Source organism: Sorghum bicolor, chromosome 1 (assembly GCF_000003195.3).
Source record: "Sorghum bicolor cultivar BTx623 chromosome 1, Sorghum_bicolor_NCBIv3, whole genome shotgun sequence".
NCBI classification, from domain to species: domain Eukaryota; kingdom Viridiplantae; phylum Streptophyta; class Magnoliopsida; order Poales; family Poaceae; genus Sorghum; species Sorghum bicolor.
This window is the reverse complement of record NC_012870.2, coordinates 23,883,070-23,903,271: the sequence shown is the minus strand read 5'-3', so window position 1 is coordinate 23,903,271 and position 20,202 is coordinate 23,883,070. Positions and strand designations below refer to the sequence as shown.

Genomic DNA, 20,202 nt, shown 5'->3' with positions numbered 1-20,202 from the left:
TTAACTAACAAGCTATTTAAGGAAAGTAAATAATTTAAGGAAAAGAGAATGCAGAAAGGATAAATATGGATAACTACCGATTTTACCTTTCGACGAGGGTTCAATGTTTTAAGTCTTCTGAACAAGACTTCTCACCGTGTTGATTCTTTAGGTGCGTTATTTAATTCAGGTGTGGACCTTGACGTCTGCACCTCTTGATACGGTGTCACCCATGTTCTTCGTTTGTCTAGCAGTTCAAAGTGCGGCGTTGGCAGTATCTTGCTCAGTGTGTTTGTGCTCGTAGATCTAGATTCTTCACTTGGTGGAGTCTGGGAGTTGTAAAACTCCTCCATATTTTGCTCGAAGTGTATCTGCTCATAGAGACAAGGCAGAGATCAAGTGCATGGTTGTATCTGCTCATAGAGGCTGTATTCAAGGTTTGCTTATTTTCCCTACTAAGGCTCTCAAAAAGCGAATTAGAAGAACTTCTTCTGGAATAAAAAGCTTTGGGCCAGTGAGAGTAAGGTTAATAAAGCGGTCCCATGATTTGCCGAGAGATTCTTCTTCCAGTTGTCTAAAAGAAAGAATCTCACGCCGAAGTTCCACCACTTCGGAGATTGGAAAATATTTAAAAAGAAAACTATTATATAACTCCTTCCAATCTCCATGAACACTCCCTACTTTGAGTTTGTACCAATGTCTAGCTTTTCCTGTTAAAGAGAACGGAAAGAGCTTCCATTTAAGGGTCTCATCGGACATGCCTTCAATGCGAAGGAGGTCACAGACTCGATAAAACTCTCTTAGGTGTGTGTATGGGTTTTCCTCACCTTCTCCTGAGAAAGGTTGTTTTTGAACAAATTCTATGTATTCGGGGTCTATCTCAAAACTAGATGCTATGATAGGCTTTGAAGATTTTGGTGGTTCGAGATGTGTCCCAGTAGGTCTATAAAATTCATAGATAGACATGTTTGAATTCATGATAGACCAGAGATCAAGGATTAGATAAGAAGAAAGAATAGCAGAGATGAGGCAAAGGATAAAAGGAAATATTATTATTATTATTATTATTATTATTATTATTATTATTTATTTTTTAGAAAATGATTAAGCTAGTTCGTAGTCAACTCAGCAACCGTCTCCCCGGCAACGGCGCCAAAATGCTTGTTGACACTTGCTAACACCACTTGAATACTAGGTTGTCATCCCAGCATGGCACTAGAGTGTACTATGGTATTTATACGCACAAAGATAAATCCGCAAGCGCACGGATACCGTTGTAGCTTTTACCCGGTTAAAGGTTTTATCGTATCCACAGGAAAACGGGAGAACTGATCTATGCTCTAACTTAACCTAGATAGATAGGTAGGTGTAAATAGGAAAGATGATAGAATTGAATATTAACAATATTAAAGGTAAGATAACAATGGGTGATAATATGGGAATAGAGAGTAGAGCAATCTAATATATGGGCGATGGTAGGAGAATAGAGAGGATAACTATGGTTTCTCTACTTCAGAGGGGTATGTCTATGTCTAGGACGAACCACGTGATAAGAATACACCACAAAGGATGCTTATCCATAGGCCGATAAACCCTACCCGTCCTGCTAACAGGAGGTGGACTACAGGGGACCAACATAACTGTCACCTATGCGGCCTACCACACAATCCAGTTAGACAGGGGATATCCATAAGTAATCTAGGTCTAAGCACCACGCTTACACCTATACTACAACTCTAACCTATAGGGTCCTATAGATTAAAAGTACTCAAAAGAGTTGTGAACCAGAACATACTTGAATAGTAATTGCATAATGAAATAGAAGTAGATTACCAGAGTCATCCCATGAGCAAGCTTGATTAGAGCTTGATCATGGCGAAGTACAACCGGAGGAAGAACCAACAGGCCGGCCTCTCCTCCAATCCTCCCTCGCTCTCCATGTCACTACTATCTAGATCTACTCTAGTTTAGAGAAGAGTGGAAAGCTCTCATCTCCAAACCCTAGCTTTTGCTCTGTCTATGTAGAGGAAAGGTTATCCTTCGAGGGCACCTCTCAACTCTACAATGAACTTGTTCTCCTCTAGGGTCCAAGGGGTCTGCTTATATAGTCCCCTCAAGTGAATCTGGGCCGTCGGATCAAATCGACATTGATTGAACGGTTATCCTTGATCCTTTAGGTCGGTGGAGCGTAATCCGCGAGACAGGTCCTGATTGGACTCTAACTCAGGGCGGGCGCCCTAGGGGGGAGGGCGGGCGCCCTGCCCCCAGGCCCGATCGCCTTCCCGTTCGTTCCCGTGGCTTCTGGAGTCTTCTAGATGATAGAAAATTTCGCGGCACATTAATATCTTTATGTAAACCCGACATGTGGGTCTTTCCTCCGTATTTCCTGATAACCCCCTGCAGAAATAGACAAACACCAAAACTCGTGGAATTCTGTCAGATAAAATCCTAAGTCTAGGTGTTGGTTGCATTTGGAACCTTTTTTCTTTATTTATTTGATGATTAAATTTGATACTGAAGGACCGTCAACACCCATCCTCATCCTCAGCCGCCCACACACACACGGTCACATCCGCCGTGCGCTGCAACGACACGGCCGACCGAGAGCGCCCATCGATCCTCATCCTCCGCGTCGCAACACGACCGAGCGCGCTCCATCCTCAACCCGCAACCGCTCATGGCCAGCCAGGGCACCTTCCACGGCCACCGTCTCTGGCGCGTCGCCATTGTCGTGGCCACCGCTGGAGCCGCCGTCCTCGCCGTCCAGTTGAAGGACCTCTCCCGCTGCCGGAGCCACCATCCTCACCATCCAGTTGAAGGCTCTCTCCTGCTGCCGGAGCCGCCATCCTCGCCGTCCAGTTAAAGGCCCTCTCCTGCCGCCCGAGCCGCCACCATCATCCGTCGCAGCCGCCGTGCCACCCCTCGCCGCCCACGCATCTGGTATTGGTTCTCTTCCCTATTCCCATCCTCTCCCCCAAGCCATTGGCCCTCTTGTCAAGCTTCCATGGATGCGAGCACAGAAAGTTAGCATGGAGGTGGTCCTTGTTTTTCTGAATAGATGGAACTAACAAAAATAGAAGGCAACATTCTTTTATATTGTACTAAAAGATCAGTATATTCTACATATAGATGCTAATGGTCAAGATAGTGATTAGAATAATAGTCAGATAAGGATTAGCTACAATAATTAAAAAGGTGAACCAGAATAAGAGAAATATGTTACCTATTAGTTTCATGGTTTAGTTGATAGATCACTTTGCTTATGGCAATACTTGTAGTAGCACATATGTAGCCTAAATTATTCTGCCCTAACGAATGATTGCAGCTAATCAGATAATATCCTGATGTCTCGAGTAATATGACTAGTAACCATATAACAGTCATTAAGCTTTTGTGTAGTACAAACTCTGTTAGCTAGTAGTTTTTTTCATGGTGGTTGTCAACCTATTCCAGAAAGCAACCACCACCTAAACATGTGAATGAGTGGTGTCTGCAGATTAGTTTTGTTTTCAGTCAAGTAAACAATATTATGTTGGTATTTCCATATGACGCCTATTATTTTCATGAATCCCTATGAAAAGGAGGTGATCAACCATGTGTCCTATAAAACAATAGATTAATTTATTCAGAAATTGTAAAGCATTGGTACTGCACACGAGTTAGCTGAATCATGATATGGAATTGCTTCATTATAAGTACCACTATGGAATACCTGATCCGATCGTTTATGCTTTCCCATGATGATTCGATTCATGTTCTGAATCTGTGTGATAAAACAGATTTTTACACCGACAGAGCTGACTACAGATTAGATACAACCTACCACTGTACTGAACCTGTGTGACCATTTCCTGTTTGATGAATTGCTAGGCTTCTACTCAATTTCTAGCCTCTTCTTTCAATGTATTAAATTTTTGCTTACCATATTTTAATTGCAGCTGTTCCAGGCGTAGTTGGACACCTTGGGAAGCCATTTGAACGTGCAGGAGCTCTACTTGTTTGCATTGGTAGGTGTTTGTTTACCTAGCTGTGTTGCTCTCTTTTTTCATGTTGAGGAAGTATGTGACCATTTATGTGCTTTGATATGTTTTTTATTTCCTACTAAAATCTGCTTGCTGACTTGTGTGAAGGTTGAACATGGATAAATCATGGATTGATGATAATGCTAGGTAAAAACCAATAACTTAACAAATATTGAAAGATCTATATACATGTGAAATGGTATATAACCTAAAAATTTCACATAGGCACACCAAACATATTTGCAAGGAGTGAATAGTTTCTTAGCCTTTGCTTTTAGTAATTCTGCAGTGGGCAACAAGATATTATGCCCGTGTAGAAAGTGTGTAAACTCATTTTGGAAAGAAGCAAGTGAAGTCTGTGAGCACTTGATATGTGATGGATTTCTAGAAGGGTATAAAACATGGAACTTACATGGAGAAGCTACCTCTTTTGTGAATCATGAGAATTATGATGCCGCTGCTGAGGCCATAGAGGATTCTGCTGATGTCATAGAGGATTCTAGTGAGGATGATGAAATATCTGATTTGCTTAGAGACTTAGTTGTCGGTCTAGATGATAGAGGAGATTTTGAAGACAATAGTTCAACTTTGGAGACTTGTCCCGAGCTAAATGCCCTTCAAAAGTTGGTAGAAGAAAATAGCAAAGAGCTTTTCCCAAATTGCAAGAAATATACACAACTAAGGTTCCTAATTAGGTTGCTCCACATCAAACTCCTAGGAGGATGGACTGATAGATCTATTAACCTACTACTGGATCTACTTAATGATGCATTCCCTGGGGGGTCCAAATCTACCTAGAAACTTCCATGAAGCTAAAAAATTAGTGAAAACCATTGGAGTTGGTTACAAAAGTATCCATGCTTGTGAAAATGATTGTGTTCTCTACTGGAAAGAGTATGTGGATTTAGATAAGTGTTCGAAATGTGAGGTTTCTCGATGGAAATCAAATAGGAAGAGCCTTGATGGTAGACATATGTACAAGGTTCCTAAGAAGGTTCTCCGCTACTTTCCTATAAAGAAGTTACTCCAAAGGTTATTTTTGTCCTCTAAAACAGCAAGTCTGACAAGATGGCATGATGAAGACTGCAAAAAGGATGGTCTGCTAAGGCATCCTGCAGATTCACCTCTATGGCAGGACTTTGATGAGAGGCATCTAGAATTTTCTACAGATAGTCAAAATATCTGTCTAGCATTTGCCACAGATGGGTTTAATCCATTTAGAATGAACAATGCTATCTATAGTGTTTGGCCTGGTATTTGTATTCCACTCAATTTCCCACCTTCTATGTGCATGAAGCCATCAAATTTCATCCTTTCTAGTTTCTACACTCATTCCTGGTGAACGTGCCCCGGGTAGTGATATGGATGTCTTTTTACAGCCACTTATTTATGATTTGTTAGATATATTTGAAAATGGAGTTAGAACCTATGATGCTTCAACGGGTGAGTTCTTCATGTTGAGGGCCGCAGTGTTGTGGACTATTTTAGATTTCCTAGGGTTAGGTAATGTGTCTGGGTCTACCACATCTGGTGAAGCAGGATGTCCTGAGTGCCACCAATTTACATGTTCACTTAGACTTGGTAATGGCAACAAGACTATCTATATGGATCATCGTAGATTCTTGCATGAAAACCATCCATTTAGGTTTGATGTGGATAAATTTGGTGGTAAAACTGAGTTTAGGCCAGCACCTACACCACTTTCTGGGTAGCAAGTTTTGGACTACACCAAGGATCTTAGTATAGATTTTGGCAAGGATCCATCTAGGAAGAAACCAGCAAGAAAAATACGCCAGGAAGGGGATCCCTTAGTCATTTTTAAAAGGAGATCTATTTGGTTCAAACTTCCATATTGGAAAGATTTGATGTTGCGACATAATCTTGATGTCGTGCATATAGGAAAAAATGTGAGTGAAAGCTTAATTAACACACTCCTAGGAAGCACTGAAAAGTCCAAGGACAATTTGAATTCTCGTCTAGACCTTCAAGTTCTAGGTACGGGTGTGGGTGTGTACTACCCATACCCGCCTACCCGCAGGTAAAAAATACCCATCAAAATAACTAGCCATCCTTGTCATTTTAGCCTATATAGCACATGAATTTGGTCTAAATCCAACTAAACTCTTCTAATATATATGTATATGAATTTGATGTTGTCATATGAATATTAGTTTGTAACTTGTTGGAGGTTTAGTATGATTTTCTTTGTGTAAATATATGATATTTATATGTAATTCTCAGGTATACCAGCGGGTGCGGGTTACCCGTCGGGTAGAAATTACCCGCGGGTGCGGGTATGGAATTATTTTCCTACCCGTGTGCGGGTACGGGTAACCCGACGGGTAAAATTTAGACTTCGCGGTGCGGGTACGGGTGGCCACTACCCGTCGGGTACGTACCCGTTGCCATCTCTACACACATGACACTTAGAACCTCTGACTAAATTAAATTTCAAGATTAAATTCATATTTGCTAGCCGCATTAAACAACCAAAATTAACATGACAAAATCATGAATGCCGAATATTCGACTCATTCAAAATTATAGTATGGTTCACAACTTTATTACACACATCAAGTATGAATAAGCGGAACAAGCCTCCGCAGTCATAACCTTTACCAATAAAAATTCCAAGCTTAGAAAGTATAACTTTATTGGCTTCAAAGATAATTTTGTAGCTATCTCTGAAAAGTTGTGAGCCGCTAACTAGATTCTTTTTTATGGAGGGGACATGCTGCACGTTCTTCATCAGCACCGTCTTTCTCGAAGTGAACTTCAGAATGACCGTACCAACACCAAGAACACGTGCATGAGAGCTATTCCCCATCAATAAGGCTCCAGTGTTGCCTTCCTGATAAGAAGAAAACAAAGAGATATCAGCACATACATGTACACTAGTCCCAGTATCCATCCACCACTCAGGTGAATGACACACTAAAAAAATAGTGGGTAATTATTACCATACCCAGATGTCCTCCTTCAGCCTCGCTAACAACTATGTTCACTGATATTTTCTATTCTCACTTGAATCTACGGTCTGGGCAAGAACTTGCCCAATGATCATCACTACCACAAACAAAGCAGCCCCCTTCTGCTTTTTCTTCTTAAAATTTGTTGCTTGCTTTGGCTTCGGATTTGTCCCTTGCTTGTTCTCTTGCTTGTTCTTTCTTGTTACAGAATGTATATTGCTTTTTCTTCTGCACCACATTAGCACTAGAAGACTCAACGTCTTTTCCATGTGTGTCTTTTGCTCTCGTCTTCTCCTCAACATCAAGAGTTCTCATGAGTTCGGCAAGACCAAACTCTTTCCTCTGATATTTTAGAGAAGTAGCAAAATCTTTCCAAGTAGGTGGCAGCTTAGCGATTATACCACGGGCCACAAACTTTTCAGGCAACACACAAGAGAATTGTTAGTTCCTTTGCTAGTGCCTGTATCTCATGTGCTTGTTCAATCACAGAACGGTTATCCACCATTTTGTAATCAAACAGCTGTTCCATGAGGTACAACTCATTACCAGCATCAGAAACCCGAACTTGGCCTCAAGCGCATCCCATAATTCCTTAGCAGTGGTGCAAATGATATTTATCGACATACTATTTATCGAGTGCACTTATCATGGCACCTCTGAAGAGGTTATCGGCTGCCAGAAACTTTTGTTCCTCCTCAGGAGTAAATTGTTCTGGCTTCCCCTCTGCGGCGTGATAGCAACTCATAGCAGTCAACCACAGTATCATTCTCGCGTGCCACCGCTTATAGTTTGAACCATCAAAATTATCTGGTTTAACGCAGCAATAAAACCATTAACAGAAAAATACCTAATATCAGGTTTTTGGATTGTTAGATTGTTAGAAATTTAGACATTTTAATATTTGATTTAATCCAGAAAAAATACACATAAGAAAGTGGTGGCATATATGTGCATGTTTAATTTTATCGCTACTCAGATTAGAGATAAACATTGCAATTTGCAAATACTGTAGACATATTGAAAATAAAATACAATCGTTTAGATTTGTACCCAGAGGAGGGACCAGTGCCGAAGGCACTGGCAGCTCTATTCGCACTAGTCGACGTAGTACGTTGCTTGAAGTAGCAGATCACAGTCGTTGCTGGAAGATGTTCGCAGTGCAGTCTCGCGAACGTTCACCAAGAAGAAGACGATGTAGTAGGAAGTAGCCGATCTCGCAGAGATGAAAGAAGAGGACTGATGTGTTGTGTCTCGTAGAGGGAAAGAATGATACTGGAAATGAATATATAGGCCAGAGAGGAAACATCTAATTTAATTGCAATCAATAACAACGGTCAGATCTCGATTCTCCTCTCTTTCCTTATTCATCGCGCAAAACGTACTTGCGCGCGTCACGGCTCTCGCGAACGTTCACCAAGAAGAAGACGATGTAGTAGGAAGTAGCCGATCTCGCAGAGATGAAAGAAGAGGACTGATGTGTTGTGTCTCGTAGAGGGAAAGAATGATACTGGAAATGAATATTGATGAAAGAAGAGGACTGATGTGTTGTGTCTCGTAGAGGGAAAGAATGATACTGGAAATGAATATATAGGCCAGAGAGGAAACATCTAATTTAATTGCAATCAATAACAACGGTCAGATCTCGATTCTCCTCTCTTTCCTTATTCATCGCGCAAAACGTACTTGCGCGCGTCACGGCTCGGCGGCGGTGGCGGCGCGCGCGTGTGGCAACCTATTTCCTTTCCTCAACTTCTCTATAGGAGCTATCAAAGACTGCCTATTTAAGTTGAGTTAACACATGGTCAACAATCAATTCGGTATTAAACCGTTTATAACATTTATTATAGGTCCTTGAATTAATCGTTAAATAGAATATGGGCTAAAAGCTCACATTATATTCAACAAATAATTTTAGCTGCAAGAATTCTGTCTCATAAAAAATATGGTGTCAGAGGTCAACTCTATGTTTTTTTTTGAAGCATCTCAAGGTACACTTTAGTTTTTAAATTTTTGTACTCTTATATAGAGTTATAAGAATAATTATCCACCTTACCACTTACTGGTCACCGACGTCCCTCTGCCCTACATCCGATGGCGGCGACTTGGCTTTCCTCTCCCGTGCATGTTCCAGCAAAGGATAAAAGGTGAGGTCGTTGGCTGGACTAGCTATTTGGCCTTTGGGCCTTGAGTGGCTAGTACGGTCAACATTCTTATCCCTTTTGTAATTGTTCAATTTTTTATTTCTAACAAGAAAATAAAAGAAGAAACCCCTAGATGAATAATAGTAAACGCTAACGCATGTGATCAGTAGTATTTTGAATAAACAAACATAAATTAGGGGTATAATAGACCATCTACAGGGAAACAATTTATTCATAAAGCTAGAGTTATGCTATGTGCTAAACAGTATCATTTGTTCTATAAACTCCACAGTGAAGCTGCTTTATGATGAAATTGGTGGAATCGAGTTGTAAAAATATGAGCGGAGTAGTCTCAAACACCCCTTTAATACCATAAATCCCGTCGTGTAGTCCATTATACGTGTAATAGATTCATCAGGAAACAAAAGGACCTGAAATTAGAGTCTTCAAACAAACACACTTGTGTACACGCTTCAGCATAGAAGAAAGTTAGAGAAAACAAAAGGACTTGAGATCCTTTGACTAAAAAATTATAGAAATATTATTCCCTAATTTATTGTGATAGAAAAATATCATTGAATAGCTAATAGATTTGGGAGACCGACTCGAGTGGGCTAATGAGATTACAGCATCGAGAGAATTTTCGATTCCAATTCTCATTTCCTACTCCACTGTCCTCGGATTTGTTTTTCCCCATAGGCCTTGTTTAGTTCCGAAAAAATTTCGGATTTCGCTACTTTATCACTTTCGTTTTTATTTAACAAATATTATCCAATTATGAACTAACTAGGATCAAAAGATTCGTCTCGCGATTTACAGACAAACTGTGTAATTAGTTTTTATTTTCGTCTATATTTAATGCTTCATGCATGTGCCGCAAGATTCGATGTGACGGGAAATCTTGAAAACTTTTTGGATTTCGGGTCAACTAAACAAGGCCATAAACAAGAATCAAACGATATACCAAACTTCCTTCCTCTCCTTCCGCTTCTCCAACCCCTCACGCGACGAGCACGATTAACACGATGAACGTGGTCCCCTATCTGTGTCACTTCCAGATGGTCCCCACACGTCGGGACGGCCCATACAAGACGACTCCGCTTTGAGTCCTACCTCCAGAAGACTCCAGAACGTTCGCTGCCATGTGGGCCGTGCACCGTCCCAGGTCCCGCGAGTCAGTGACGTATCCGGTGACGCGGCCGTCCGAGTCCCAAACCCCCGCTGCAAGAAAGAAGCTATAAAGGAAAGCTAATCCCCCCTCCTCGAGTCCTCCGCATCTCGCATCCTCGCCGCGCCGGTGCTGCTGCAATTAACGCCAACCCCCGGCCAACAACCCGAAACCTACCTCCGCCGCCGCCGTCGTCGCCGCCGCAACATGGCGAGCCAAGGGGAGCCCTCGGCCTCTGCTTCTGATCCGTAAGTTGTCGCTCCCTCCCTCCCTCCCCCCCCCGGCCGATCCGATCTGGTTGAGCCCTAGGGTTGAGGGTTCCCGGACCCGATCTGGGTTTTTTGTTGTCAAAATGTTTCGGTGGTGGATTCGTTTGGTAATGGTTTTCCGGTGATGGCCTCTGCAGGAAGGAGAAGAAGGATTACTCGACGGCGATCCTGGAGAGGAAAAAGTCTCCGAATCGCCTTGTGGTCGATGAGGCCACCAACGACGATAACTCCGTCGTCGCGCTGCACCCTGACACCATGGAGAGGCTGCAGCTCTTCCGCGGCGACACCGTCCTCCTCAAGGTCTGATATGGCTAATCTGACCTTGTTGCAGCAGTTTTGGGATGTTGAGCTGATTTTAGCAGATTGTGTATTATCACGTGACTGATCTCTGTGTCACCTACCCGAATACACAGCAGATCTGTTAGAAATAACCTTGCTTTATCATGTGAAGTACTTGCTGAATTGTTTAACGTTGTAATTTGTTGTATTGTTTGGGAATTTGAGTATGCCGAGGGTTTGGATCCCTCTGTTTTGCTGCTGTAGTGTGTACATTTTAGAATTTTGCAATTTGCATTGGTACACCATTGATTCAGTTGAAGGTAATAGTAATCTAGATTTCTTTTATTGCTTGGTAACGAACTTTAATATACTTGTTAGTTTATTATGTTCAAATATATTCATACGTCTTTTCTAGATGTAAATGCAACCACTCCGTTTGCATTAATATCTCATTGTTCATCGTTAGAACAGGGAATCAACACTATTTAGTATTATTCAGATTTGTGTTCATTGTTCTGTTAGATGGAGATGATGTGCTGCATACAGAATTGTTATTTTGTGATTCTTAGCATGATAATTTGGATGTGATGCCTGTACTAGAAATTCTAGTGTACAGGGGACTGAGCAATTTGATATGTATTGGCCTATATCTTTTTTAAGTCTCTTTATTATGCCAAAGCAGCTAGTTTTTGTGTTATGGCGGGTGACAATTTGTTAGCGAACTTTGTGGTTACTGTTTGTCTATGGATCTATTTCTCACCTTATGTTTTGTCTTACAGGGTAAGAAGAGGAAAGACACTATTTGCATTGTCCTTGCGGATGAAACCTGTGAGGAGCCTAAGGTTCGGATGAACAAGGTTGTCCGCCAGAACCTGAGGGTGAGGCTTGGTGATGTGGTTTCTGTCCACCAGTGCCAGGATGTGAAATACGGGAAGCGTGTGCACATTCTTCCAATTGATGATACAGTTGAAGGCATTACCGGGAACTTGTTTGATGCCTTCTTGAAACGTGAGTTTGTGATCTTGTGAATTTCTTAGTTGATCTAGTTTTGCATTAGCATGGCTCCATGATACTTAATTTACATGTTACTTGAACTGAAGTATACCTCTCTTTTCTTCTTTTGTCAATATTTTACTTAGTTCTGAGCAGGAAGGAGTCTGACATTTACACTCCCTATAACTAATATGCTTGTATATTGTTTTTGCCATTTAATGCTAAACCTTATTGCTGTCCTGTCATTTTCTAATAACTTCCCTTATGAAACTGTGCAGCATACTTCCTAGAAGCCTACAGACCTTTGAGGAAAGGAGACCTTTTCCTTGTCAGGGGTGGAATGAGAAGTGTGGAATTCAAAGTTATAGAGACTGATCCTGCTGAATATTGTATCGTTGCGCCAGATACTGAAATATTCTGTGATGGGGAGCCTATTAAGAGGGAGGATGAGGAGCGTCTTGATGAAGTTGGTTATGATGATGTTGGTGGAGTTAGAAAGCAAATGGCCCAAATCAGAGAGCTTGTTGAGCTTCCACTACGCCATCCCCAGCTTTTCAAATCTATTGGTGTAAAGCCACCAAAGGGCATATTGCTGTATGGACCACCTGGTTCTGGAAAGACTCTTATTGCTCGTGCTGTTGCAAATGAGACTGGAGCCTTTTTCTTTCTGATCAATGGCCCAGAGATTATGTCGAAACTAGCAGGAGAGAGTGAGAGTAATCTCAGAAAGGCTTTTGAAGAAGCAGAAAAGAATGCTCCATCTATCATTTTCATTGATGAAATTGATTCCATTGCACCCAAGAGAGAGAAGACCAATGGAGAAGTAGAGCGTCGTATTGTTTCACAGCTATTGACTCTTATGGATGGACTAAAATCTCGTTCCCATGTTATTGTTATGGGTGCTACAAACAGACCAAACAGCATTGATCCGGCTCTTCGAAGATTTGGAAGGTTTGACCGGGAAATTGACATTGGAGTTCCTGATGAAGTTGGCCGGCTTGAGGTTCTCCGCATTCACACTAAGAACATGAAACTAGCTGAAGATGTAAGTGACCATAATTTATTCTTAATCCATTGTACTTGACACTGATTATGAATATGATTTCTGTCTTCTCTTCTAGCATGTCTTGATTTCCATTCTCTTAAATTTACAGGTTAATTTGGAACTCATTTCAAAGGATACCCATGGATATGTTGGTGCTGATCTTGCTGCGCTTTGCACTGAGGCTGCTCTCCAGTGCATTCGTGAGAAGATGGACATTATAGATCTTGAGGATGAGACAATAGATGCAGAGATATTGAACTCGATGGCTGTTACAAATGACCACTTCAAGACCGCGCTTGGAACAAGCAACCCATCTGCTCTACGTGAAACTGTGAGTACATGCCTATAATTATCTGTGTGAGCTGCTCTTGTTTTGGGATGCTTAATTTGCTTTCTGCATTCAGGTTGTCGAAGTCCCAAATGTCTCTTGGGAGGATATTGGTGGGCTGGAGAATGTCAAGAGGGAGCTCCAGGAGGTAATTAGATGCTAAATTGACCTCCTGCTCTTGGTATTGTTAATGTTCCACAATTTGCTAATTTCTTTCAAATTTGATGCAGACTGTTCAATATCCTGTGGAGCATCCAGAGAAGTTCGAGAAGTTTGGCATGTCTCCATCGAAAGGAGTTTTGTTCTATGGTCCTCCTGGTTGCGGTAAGACCTTGTTGGCAAAGGCAATTGCCAATGAGTGCCAGGCTAACTTCATCAGTGTCAAGGGTCCTGAGTTGCTTACCATGTGGTTTGGTGAGAGTGAAGCCAACGTCCGTGAAATTTTCGACAAGGCTCGCCAATCTGCTCCTTGTGTCCTCTTCTTTGATGAGCTTGACTCGATTGCTACTCAGGTCTATACACATGTCTCACCTTGGCTCTTTTATTATTTTTGGTATCATGTTTTATGTCTTACAGATGTTAATGTGATGTTGCAGAGAGGAAGCAGTGTGGGTGATGCTGGAGGTGCGGCTGATAGAGTGCTTAATCAGCTACTGACAGAGATGGATGGCATGAATGCCAAGAAAACTGTGTTTATTATTGGGGCTACAAACAGGCCTGACATCATTGACCCTGCTCTGCTGAGGCCAGGACGTCTTGACCAGCTGATCTACATTCCACTGCCTGATGAGCAGTCTAGGCTCCAGATCTTCAAGGCTTGCCTTAGGAAGTCCCCTGTGGCGAAGGACGTGGACTTGAATGCTCTTGCTAAGTACACGCAAGGGTTCAGTGGAGCAGATATCACAGAAATTTGCCAGCGTGCCTGCAAGTATGCAATCAGAGAGAATATTGAGAAGGTAACTTTCTCTAAATGTTAGTTGGTATTCTACAAATTAGTACTATTCTGAATTCCAATCTATTGTCATTCCTAATCATGAACTAAACAGACAGCTTATATATGTAAGAAGGTGCCATAATAAGTTAGTTTAATTTCCACCCCATTCGACCCCTCCACCCTGGCAACAGATTGAGGTGGATATGAGTACAGCCAAACAAGCCCTTGGGGTTGTCTGAAGTTACAAAAAATTACTTTTTACCTGTTTGAATTTTTGTAATTACGAGTAGATTTGTCTTGGCAGATACATTTTTATTTTACAAATGTTCATGATTTCAATATTTCAGTAGGAAGCGAGTAACAGTAATCATTCAGATAGCTTCATGTACTCCTTCCAGTCACAAATAAGTTATCTACCTTAACTTGGGATGAACTTGGATCAACAGACTCTAATAACCAGCTTAGGCCTTGTTTGAATGTAGTCGGATTTGCATCAATCCACATGTTGAACTAAATTCCACCCCAATCCACTCCCAACACATGATTATCGAGGTGTATCTGACAACATCCAAACAAGGCCTTAAAGTTTTTTCAGGATTATAATGCTTTTTGGTTAATTTCTATTTATCTTGTCTTGAAGTATGATGAACTTCGTATCATAGGTTGAAACTTCCTAGTTAAGCTTGGTTTGACGCTGTTTAGTTGCCCTGTCGTTTTTCATCTGAATAAATCTCCTTGCAACATTTAATCTCGACAAATATGGTTTCAGGACATTGAGAGGGAAAGGCGGAGAAAGGACAACCCTGAGGCGATGGAGGAAGACGAAGTGGACGAGATTGCTGAGATCAAGGCGGCTCACTTTGAAGAGTCGATGAAGTACGCTCGGCGTAGTGTCAGTGATGCTGATATTCGCAAGTACCAGGCGTTTGCCCAGACATTGCAGCAGTCCCGTGGGTTCGGCAGTGAGTTCCGCTTCTCGGAGCAATCGGCGACAGCTGGTGCTGCTGCAGCTGATCCGTTTGCCTCTGCTGGTGCTGCGGCTGATGATGACGATCTATACAGCTAGGTGTCCTGTTGGGTTGGTTCTGGGTTGTTCAATATCAGTCTCGTCAGTCGTCTGTTTAAAACTGATCATACTTTAGACACGGATGTCATGAAATGATATTTATTTTCCGTACATTTGGATGTCGCTGAGAATGCCCTCTCGGCTTTTGATTATTTCTTTCATGCCATATTCTCCATGACATTTTCTGGGCCATGACATTTTATTAATGATTGTTGTCATTGTATTGCAATCACGAATCTTTCTTTTTTGATGGGGACGAGTATCTGTTAGTACGTACGTGATCCGTGATTAGCGGAGTACTAAGAGCATCCCCAACCGTCTTGCAAATAAGCTTTGCATTCATGTATTTGCAAAAAAGTCTTAAAAACACTTATCCAACGGTTTGGCATTTAGACTTTGCAATTTTGTTAACTTGGCAAAAAGAGAGGAAGGATTGGCATATATGCCAAACCTGTTCACACTTGGTATTGGGAAATTAGCGTGAAGTGATTAATGCAAAACCATTGGAGATTGTCTCTTTTCATCTTTGCCATATTTTTTTGAGACTTGGCAAACTCCCTCATTTGCCAAACTAATTATGCAAAACGGTTGGGATGCTCTAACTAGGAGCTGCTGGAGGATGAATAAATCGACTCAATCTGATGAATTGTCAGTGCTAGGACGCTCATCTCAAAAAATTATCTGACATTGTTTTTGTCTATTTGCTTGAGCTTATCTGCCAGCCATTTAGTCCATTAAGCAGCTCGTCAAAGCAACCATGCACAATGCCACTTCTGACACTATACATCGAAGCAACACGCTAGCTGCCCCTACCTCCAGGCCTGCTAGCGTGTTGCTCCGTACACGCTAGACTGTTTGCACCTGTGGCTCTCTCAAGAATTCCATGAAGCAGTCTGATCATTTTCTCAGAGTGAATCTGTATTTGTTGCTCAGTTGTCTACTGAAGCATTGTCCAAGTCAACTATGTATGGAGCAATTTTGCAATCTGCCACGAGTCCAGGAGCATGCTCTGGCAATTTATATGGAAGTGCTGAAGTGCATAAGCAATTTCTGCTTTACATCGCTTTGGTACATACACTCCCTCTCTTTTTATGCATAATATCACCTGTACGTAATATAAAGTAATGGAATTTCTGCAGGCAGGTAATAAAATGCAACACCTGTAAACTTGGGCAGCAATGGCACTACAATACTCTTATTTGGCACATCATGCATCTCAAAAGTCACTCCATAAAACCACATCATGCATCTCAAAAGTCACTCCATAAAACCAAGTAAACTGTACAATAAGCCTTCTACACGAAAAAAAAATTGACTGCTTGAGCTTAATAAAAACCATGGAACCTCCGAGTTTGTGGAGAAGATTACCTATCAGCCTATTTGTTATCCCAGAAAATGTGAACCTATCCATTATTTAGTGGTGACCTCCACGGGCTGCACCAAACCGTTGTTTACAATTGTCATGCTCTGTGACTTGTTTGCCAAAAGAAAACTCCAGGTGACCTTTTAAGTCACTTGCTGCTTTTGCTACTAACTATGCAAGATGATCTGAATCATTGTGTTCTCACAAGCTTAGGCGTGCACCCTTGCCATGCAAACCATCTCCCCTCCCTAGCTTTAATATCTGCAATCCTTGTTTTCAAGTCAAGGCCTTTCCGTTTCTTTTCACCACTCACTAATTCCTTTGAATTGCTGATCAGGGGATGCTCCGGTGTTCCAATTTCACTGCTCTCGACGATCTTCTGCACCATCTCCAGTACCTCACTCATCTTGGGACGGTACCTGGCATGGCGCACCAGGCACTTATTTGCCACTGACGCAAGCTGGGCAGCTGATTTTATGCTGTAGTTCCCTTGAAGCCTTGGATCAATTACAGTCTCGAGCTTCTTGGCGCCGGAAGAGTAGGGCTTCATCCAGTCCACGAGATTTTGCTCGCCTCTTGGCCTGTTCCGGTCCAGAGGTCGCCGGCCTGTAAGAAGCTCAAGGAGCACGACGCCGAAACTCCATATGTCATTCTTGGTGCTGAGGCGTCCCGTGTGGATGTATTCAGGAGCTGCATATCCAATTGTCCCCACCACCTGTTTGATATACAATGCTAGAATTTCAATAACTTGACGCTTTGAACAGAGGTTGATATTTACGGGTTATAAATATGTTTGCATATACAGTACTATTGATGCAGAATTTTAGAATCAGTGTGGTAAAGGTCTTCTTAATGAAATACATGTGAAGTCCGTGTTCTAGAAAAAAAAGTAGAGGTGTTGAGAACTGGAAAGCTCCCAGAAAGCTAGCTGGTTGTAACTGACCAGAAAGGTTAGGTCAGGTGATTTTCGGTAAGTAGCGTGCAAAATAACCGAAAGTGCCTGGTTGCATTTGTGCTACTTTTCTACTTTGATTTGCTTGCGTAGAAGATAGTACTAGTAGTAAATATGGTCAGCCCCTTGTTTCCACGGGCACGAGGCCACCAATATTTGAAAGATTTTCGGGCACGTGCACCAATTGCTTGACCGGACCAGAATGGTAGAATGATTCTGTGTTCTAACCGCTCTTTGGTTGGCTACTTGGTTCCAGGAACCAGGAGGAACGTGAGAAGCCGTCTTTGAGATCAATGTGCCAGAAGCTACTAAGAACAATGGCTCGTCAAACTCTGTACATTGTGCGAAGAAGATAAGATTGTTTGTTGCGTACCGCTGTGGAGACATGGCTTCCTTCTTGAGGTCCTAATCTTGCCAAGCCAAAATCTGACAGTTTTGCGTTCCAGTTGTCGTCGAGAAGAATGTTCGAAGGCTTCAGGTCACGAAATATTATCTGCAAACATAAATTTAATGACACAGGCTGTGTTAGATAACAATGTACTAATACAGAAGTTTAAATAATGCAACGTTTCTTCTGAATTCAAGGTACGGAACAGGGGAAATCAAATCTAGCAGTTGCAGTCCGAAGAACAAGAACGTCAGAGATTCAGAACACGACGGCCATCTCCATCTGGACGGAGAGGTCAGAGGTGAATGAAGCGTACCTTGACTTCGGATTCTTCATGGAGATACTTCAAGCCTCGAGCTGTGTCAAGCGCCACCCTGAGCCTCATCGACCACGACGCCGGCCGCGGCGACCTGGAGGAGAGATGGTCCGCGAGGCTGCCGTTGGGCATGAACTCGTAGACGAGCAGCAGCTGCATCCCCCGCTCGTCGTCCTCGGCGCAGTAGCCGATGAGCTTGACGAGGTTGGCGTGGTCCACCACCCCGAGCACGTTCACCTCCGTCATCCACTCCTTGTGGCCCTGCAGGCCCTTGCGGCCGAGCTGCTTGATGGCGACGTCCAGGCTCCGGCGCGGCTCCAGCGCGCTCCGGATGGTGCCCCGGTAGACGCAGCCGAAGCCGCCCTCGCCGAGCATGAGCGCGCGGCTGAACCCGCGGGTGGCCGACTTGAGCTCCTGGAAGTTGAAGACGCGCAGCGCGTTGGCCGGCCGCTGCGACGACAGCGACAGCTGCCGGCACCGGCCCAGGGAGCCCGCGCTGCTGAGCTCCGACGCGTTCAGGGAGCACTCGGACGCCGACCGCCGCACGTCGCGGTCCGTCGACGTCGTGCTGCTGTTGGACCGCGCGGACAGGGAACGGCCCGTCGTCGTCGTCGTCGCCGCCGCCGCCCCGCGCCGCTCGTCGGCCTCCCGCTCCCAGCTCGCGAACCGGAAGCAGTGCATGGCGCTTCTGATGCTCGGAGACGCCGCGCCTGCTCTGCAAAAGCATCCATTGTGGCCACCCACACACAAAGTAAGAGGGAGATTTTTCTTTCTTTTTCACTCTGCTCCAACGGGCACCAATGGCGACAGGCAAGAACATTGATAAATATTTGAAACCCAAAATGGGAATGGGATTTGAAAACAAGGCCAAAAGGGCAAAAGGCGGATCAAAAGAAGATGGTTTTGGCAAGAAAGCCAAGTTTTTGAACCAAAACAAAGATAAAACAACTCAAAATCACAAGACCGATCACCAATAATCAGTGGAGACCAAACCACCCACCAAATCTGAAGAAATTAAGCGAGCGGCAGGCAAAGCACCACCACACCGGCACACCCACGAGAGCAACGACGTCGTCACGCCGCCCAGGGAGTCGATTAGGCAGCCATGGCAGCAAACATTTTTTCAAGCCGTTCGTCCTCCCTTCCCTTCTTCCCCCTCCAACCACCCAACACAACCAACCTTCACCGTCCACGCAATCGCTGTCAATGGCGTTACCCTACCCCGCCGCGATCTCTTGCTCCTCCGCACCCACCCTAACGAACGAATCTCGTTCCCAGTTCCCTCCCAAGAGCAAAAAAACAAACAAGCTTGGTTCAATCGCTCACCTGGTCACCTGCACATGGGACGGGGGAAGAATACGCGCGCGATCGCTCGTCGGAATCCACCCCGGCCGAGAAAGTATTGACAAGGGCGGTGGCCGGTGGGAGAGTGGATTGGGTAGGGGTAAAGAAGAGTTAATTAACAGGTCAATGGATCGGAGGGTGCGGGGCGGGTGGGTGTCTGCTCGTGTGCGCTACGCGCGGCGGCGGCGGCCTTCGTCGTCTTCGTCTTCGTCTTCCTCCTCCGCCGTCTCTATCTGTTTGGTTGGTTCCGTGCTTTGGGGTGTGAGCGAGGGCGAGAGAAATGTGAGGGTCTGGACAGCGAGAGGTTTAAATGCTTTCGACAGTGAAGCGCGGAGAACTGGAGAACGTACCCAAGCTGGGAACTCAACAGCAAACAAAATTTATAAATGGACATGAGTAATCGCAATTCCAATTCCGTTCAAAAGTATATTACAAATTCCAAATTCTTTGTGTCGAACGATTATGTCAACAAAAAGGTACTCGCTCCGTCCACGAAAGAGTCAATTTCTATAGTTGTCCTAAGTCAAACTTTTTAAACTTTGACCAAATTTCTAGAAAAAAATGCTAAGATTTATAGTATCAAATTAGTATTATTAGATTCATCATAGAATATATTTTTATGTAATGTGCATTTTACATTATAGAT

General features: G+C 43.3%; 2 protein-coding genes across 5 annotated transcripts; one reads left to right on the top strand and one right to left on the bottom strand.

Moving 5' to 3' along the window:
• LOC8073902 (cell division control protein 48 homolog E) lies at window positions 10,369-15,422 on the top strand. 2 transcript variants are annotated; one of them, XM_002467128.2, is made up of 9 exons: window positions 10,369-10,527; window positions 10,686-10,848; window positions 11,607-11,835; window positions 12,099-12,865; window positions 12,975-13,196; window positions 13,270-13,341; window positions 13,424-13,705; window positions 13,790-14,149; window positions 14,897-15,422. In XM_002467128.2, exons 1-9 carry the CDS (start codon window positions 10,487-10,489, stop codon window positions 15,191-15,193), a joined length of 2,433 nt encoding a protein of 810 aa, XP_002467173.1. In that variant the 5' UTR covers window positions 10,369-10,486; the 3' UTR covers window positions 15,194-15,422. The 2 variants fall into 2 exon arrangements, with proteins under 2 accessions (XP_002467173.1, XP_021306711.1); XM_021451036.1 differs by having other exon boundaries at window positions 13,424-14,149.
• On the bottom strand, window positions 16,404-19,856 carry LOC8071395 (probable serine/threonine-protein kinase PBL1). 3 transcript variants are annotated; one of them, XM_002464519.2, is made up of 4 exons: window positions 19,539-19,856; window positions 18,213-18,922; window positions 17,882-18,001; window positions 16,404-17,271 (listed from the first exon to the last, which is right to left on the bottom strand). In XM_002464519.2, the coding sequence occupies exons 2-4, from the start codon at window positions 18,891-18,893 to the stop codon at window positions 16,747-16,749; spliced, it is 1,326 nt and encodes a 441-aa protein (XP_002464564.1). In that variant the 5' UTR covers window positions 18,894-18,922; window positions 19,539-19,856; the 3' UTR covers window positions 16,404-16,746. The 3 variants fall into 3 exon arrangements, with proteins under 3 accessions (XP_002464564.1, XP_021306712.1, XP_021306713.1); XM_021451037.1 differs by having other exon boundaries at window positions 18,213-18,927; window positions 19,539-19,855; XM_021451038.1 differs by lacking the exon at window positions 19,539-19,856 and adding an exon at window positions 19,213-19,512 and having other exon boundaries at window positions 18,213-18,927.

Coding starts and splice junctions, on each gene's coding strand:
- LOC8073902 (XM_021451036.1), top strand. CDS start 10,487: ATGGCGAGCCAAGGGGAGCCCTCGGCCTCTGCTTCTGATCC. Junction 11,836..12,098: donor GTTTGATGCCTTCTTGAAAC/GTGAGTTTGTGA, acceptor GAAACTGTGCAG/CATACTTCCTAGAAGCCTAC. Junction 14,150..14,896: donor TCAGAGAGAATATTGAGAAG/GTAACTTTCTCT, acceptor ATATGGTTTCAG/GACATTGAGAGGGAAAGGCG.
- LOC8071395 (XM_002464519.2), bottom strand. CDS start 18,893: ATGCACTGCTTCCGGTTCGCGAGCTGGGAGCGGGAGGCCGACGAGCGG. Junction 18,002..18,212: donor ATGAAGAATCCGAAGTCAAG/GTACGCTTCATT, acceptor TTATGTTTGCAG/ATAATATTTCGTGACCTGAA. Junction 17,272..17,881: donor GAAGCCATGTCTCCACAGCG/GTACGCAACAAA, acceptor TATATCAAACAG/GTGGTGGGGACAATTGGATA.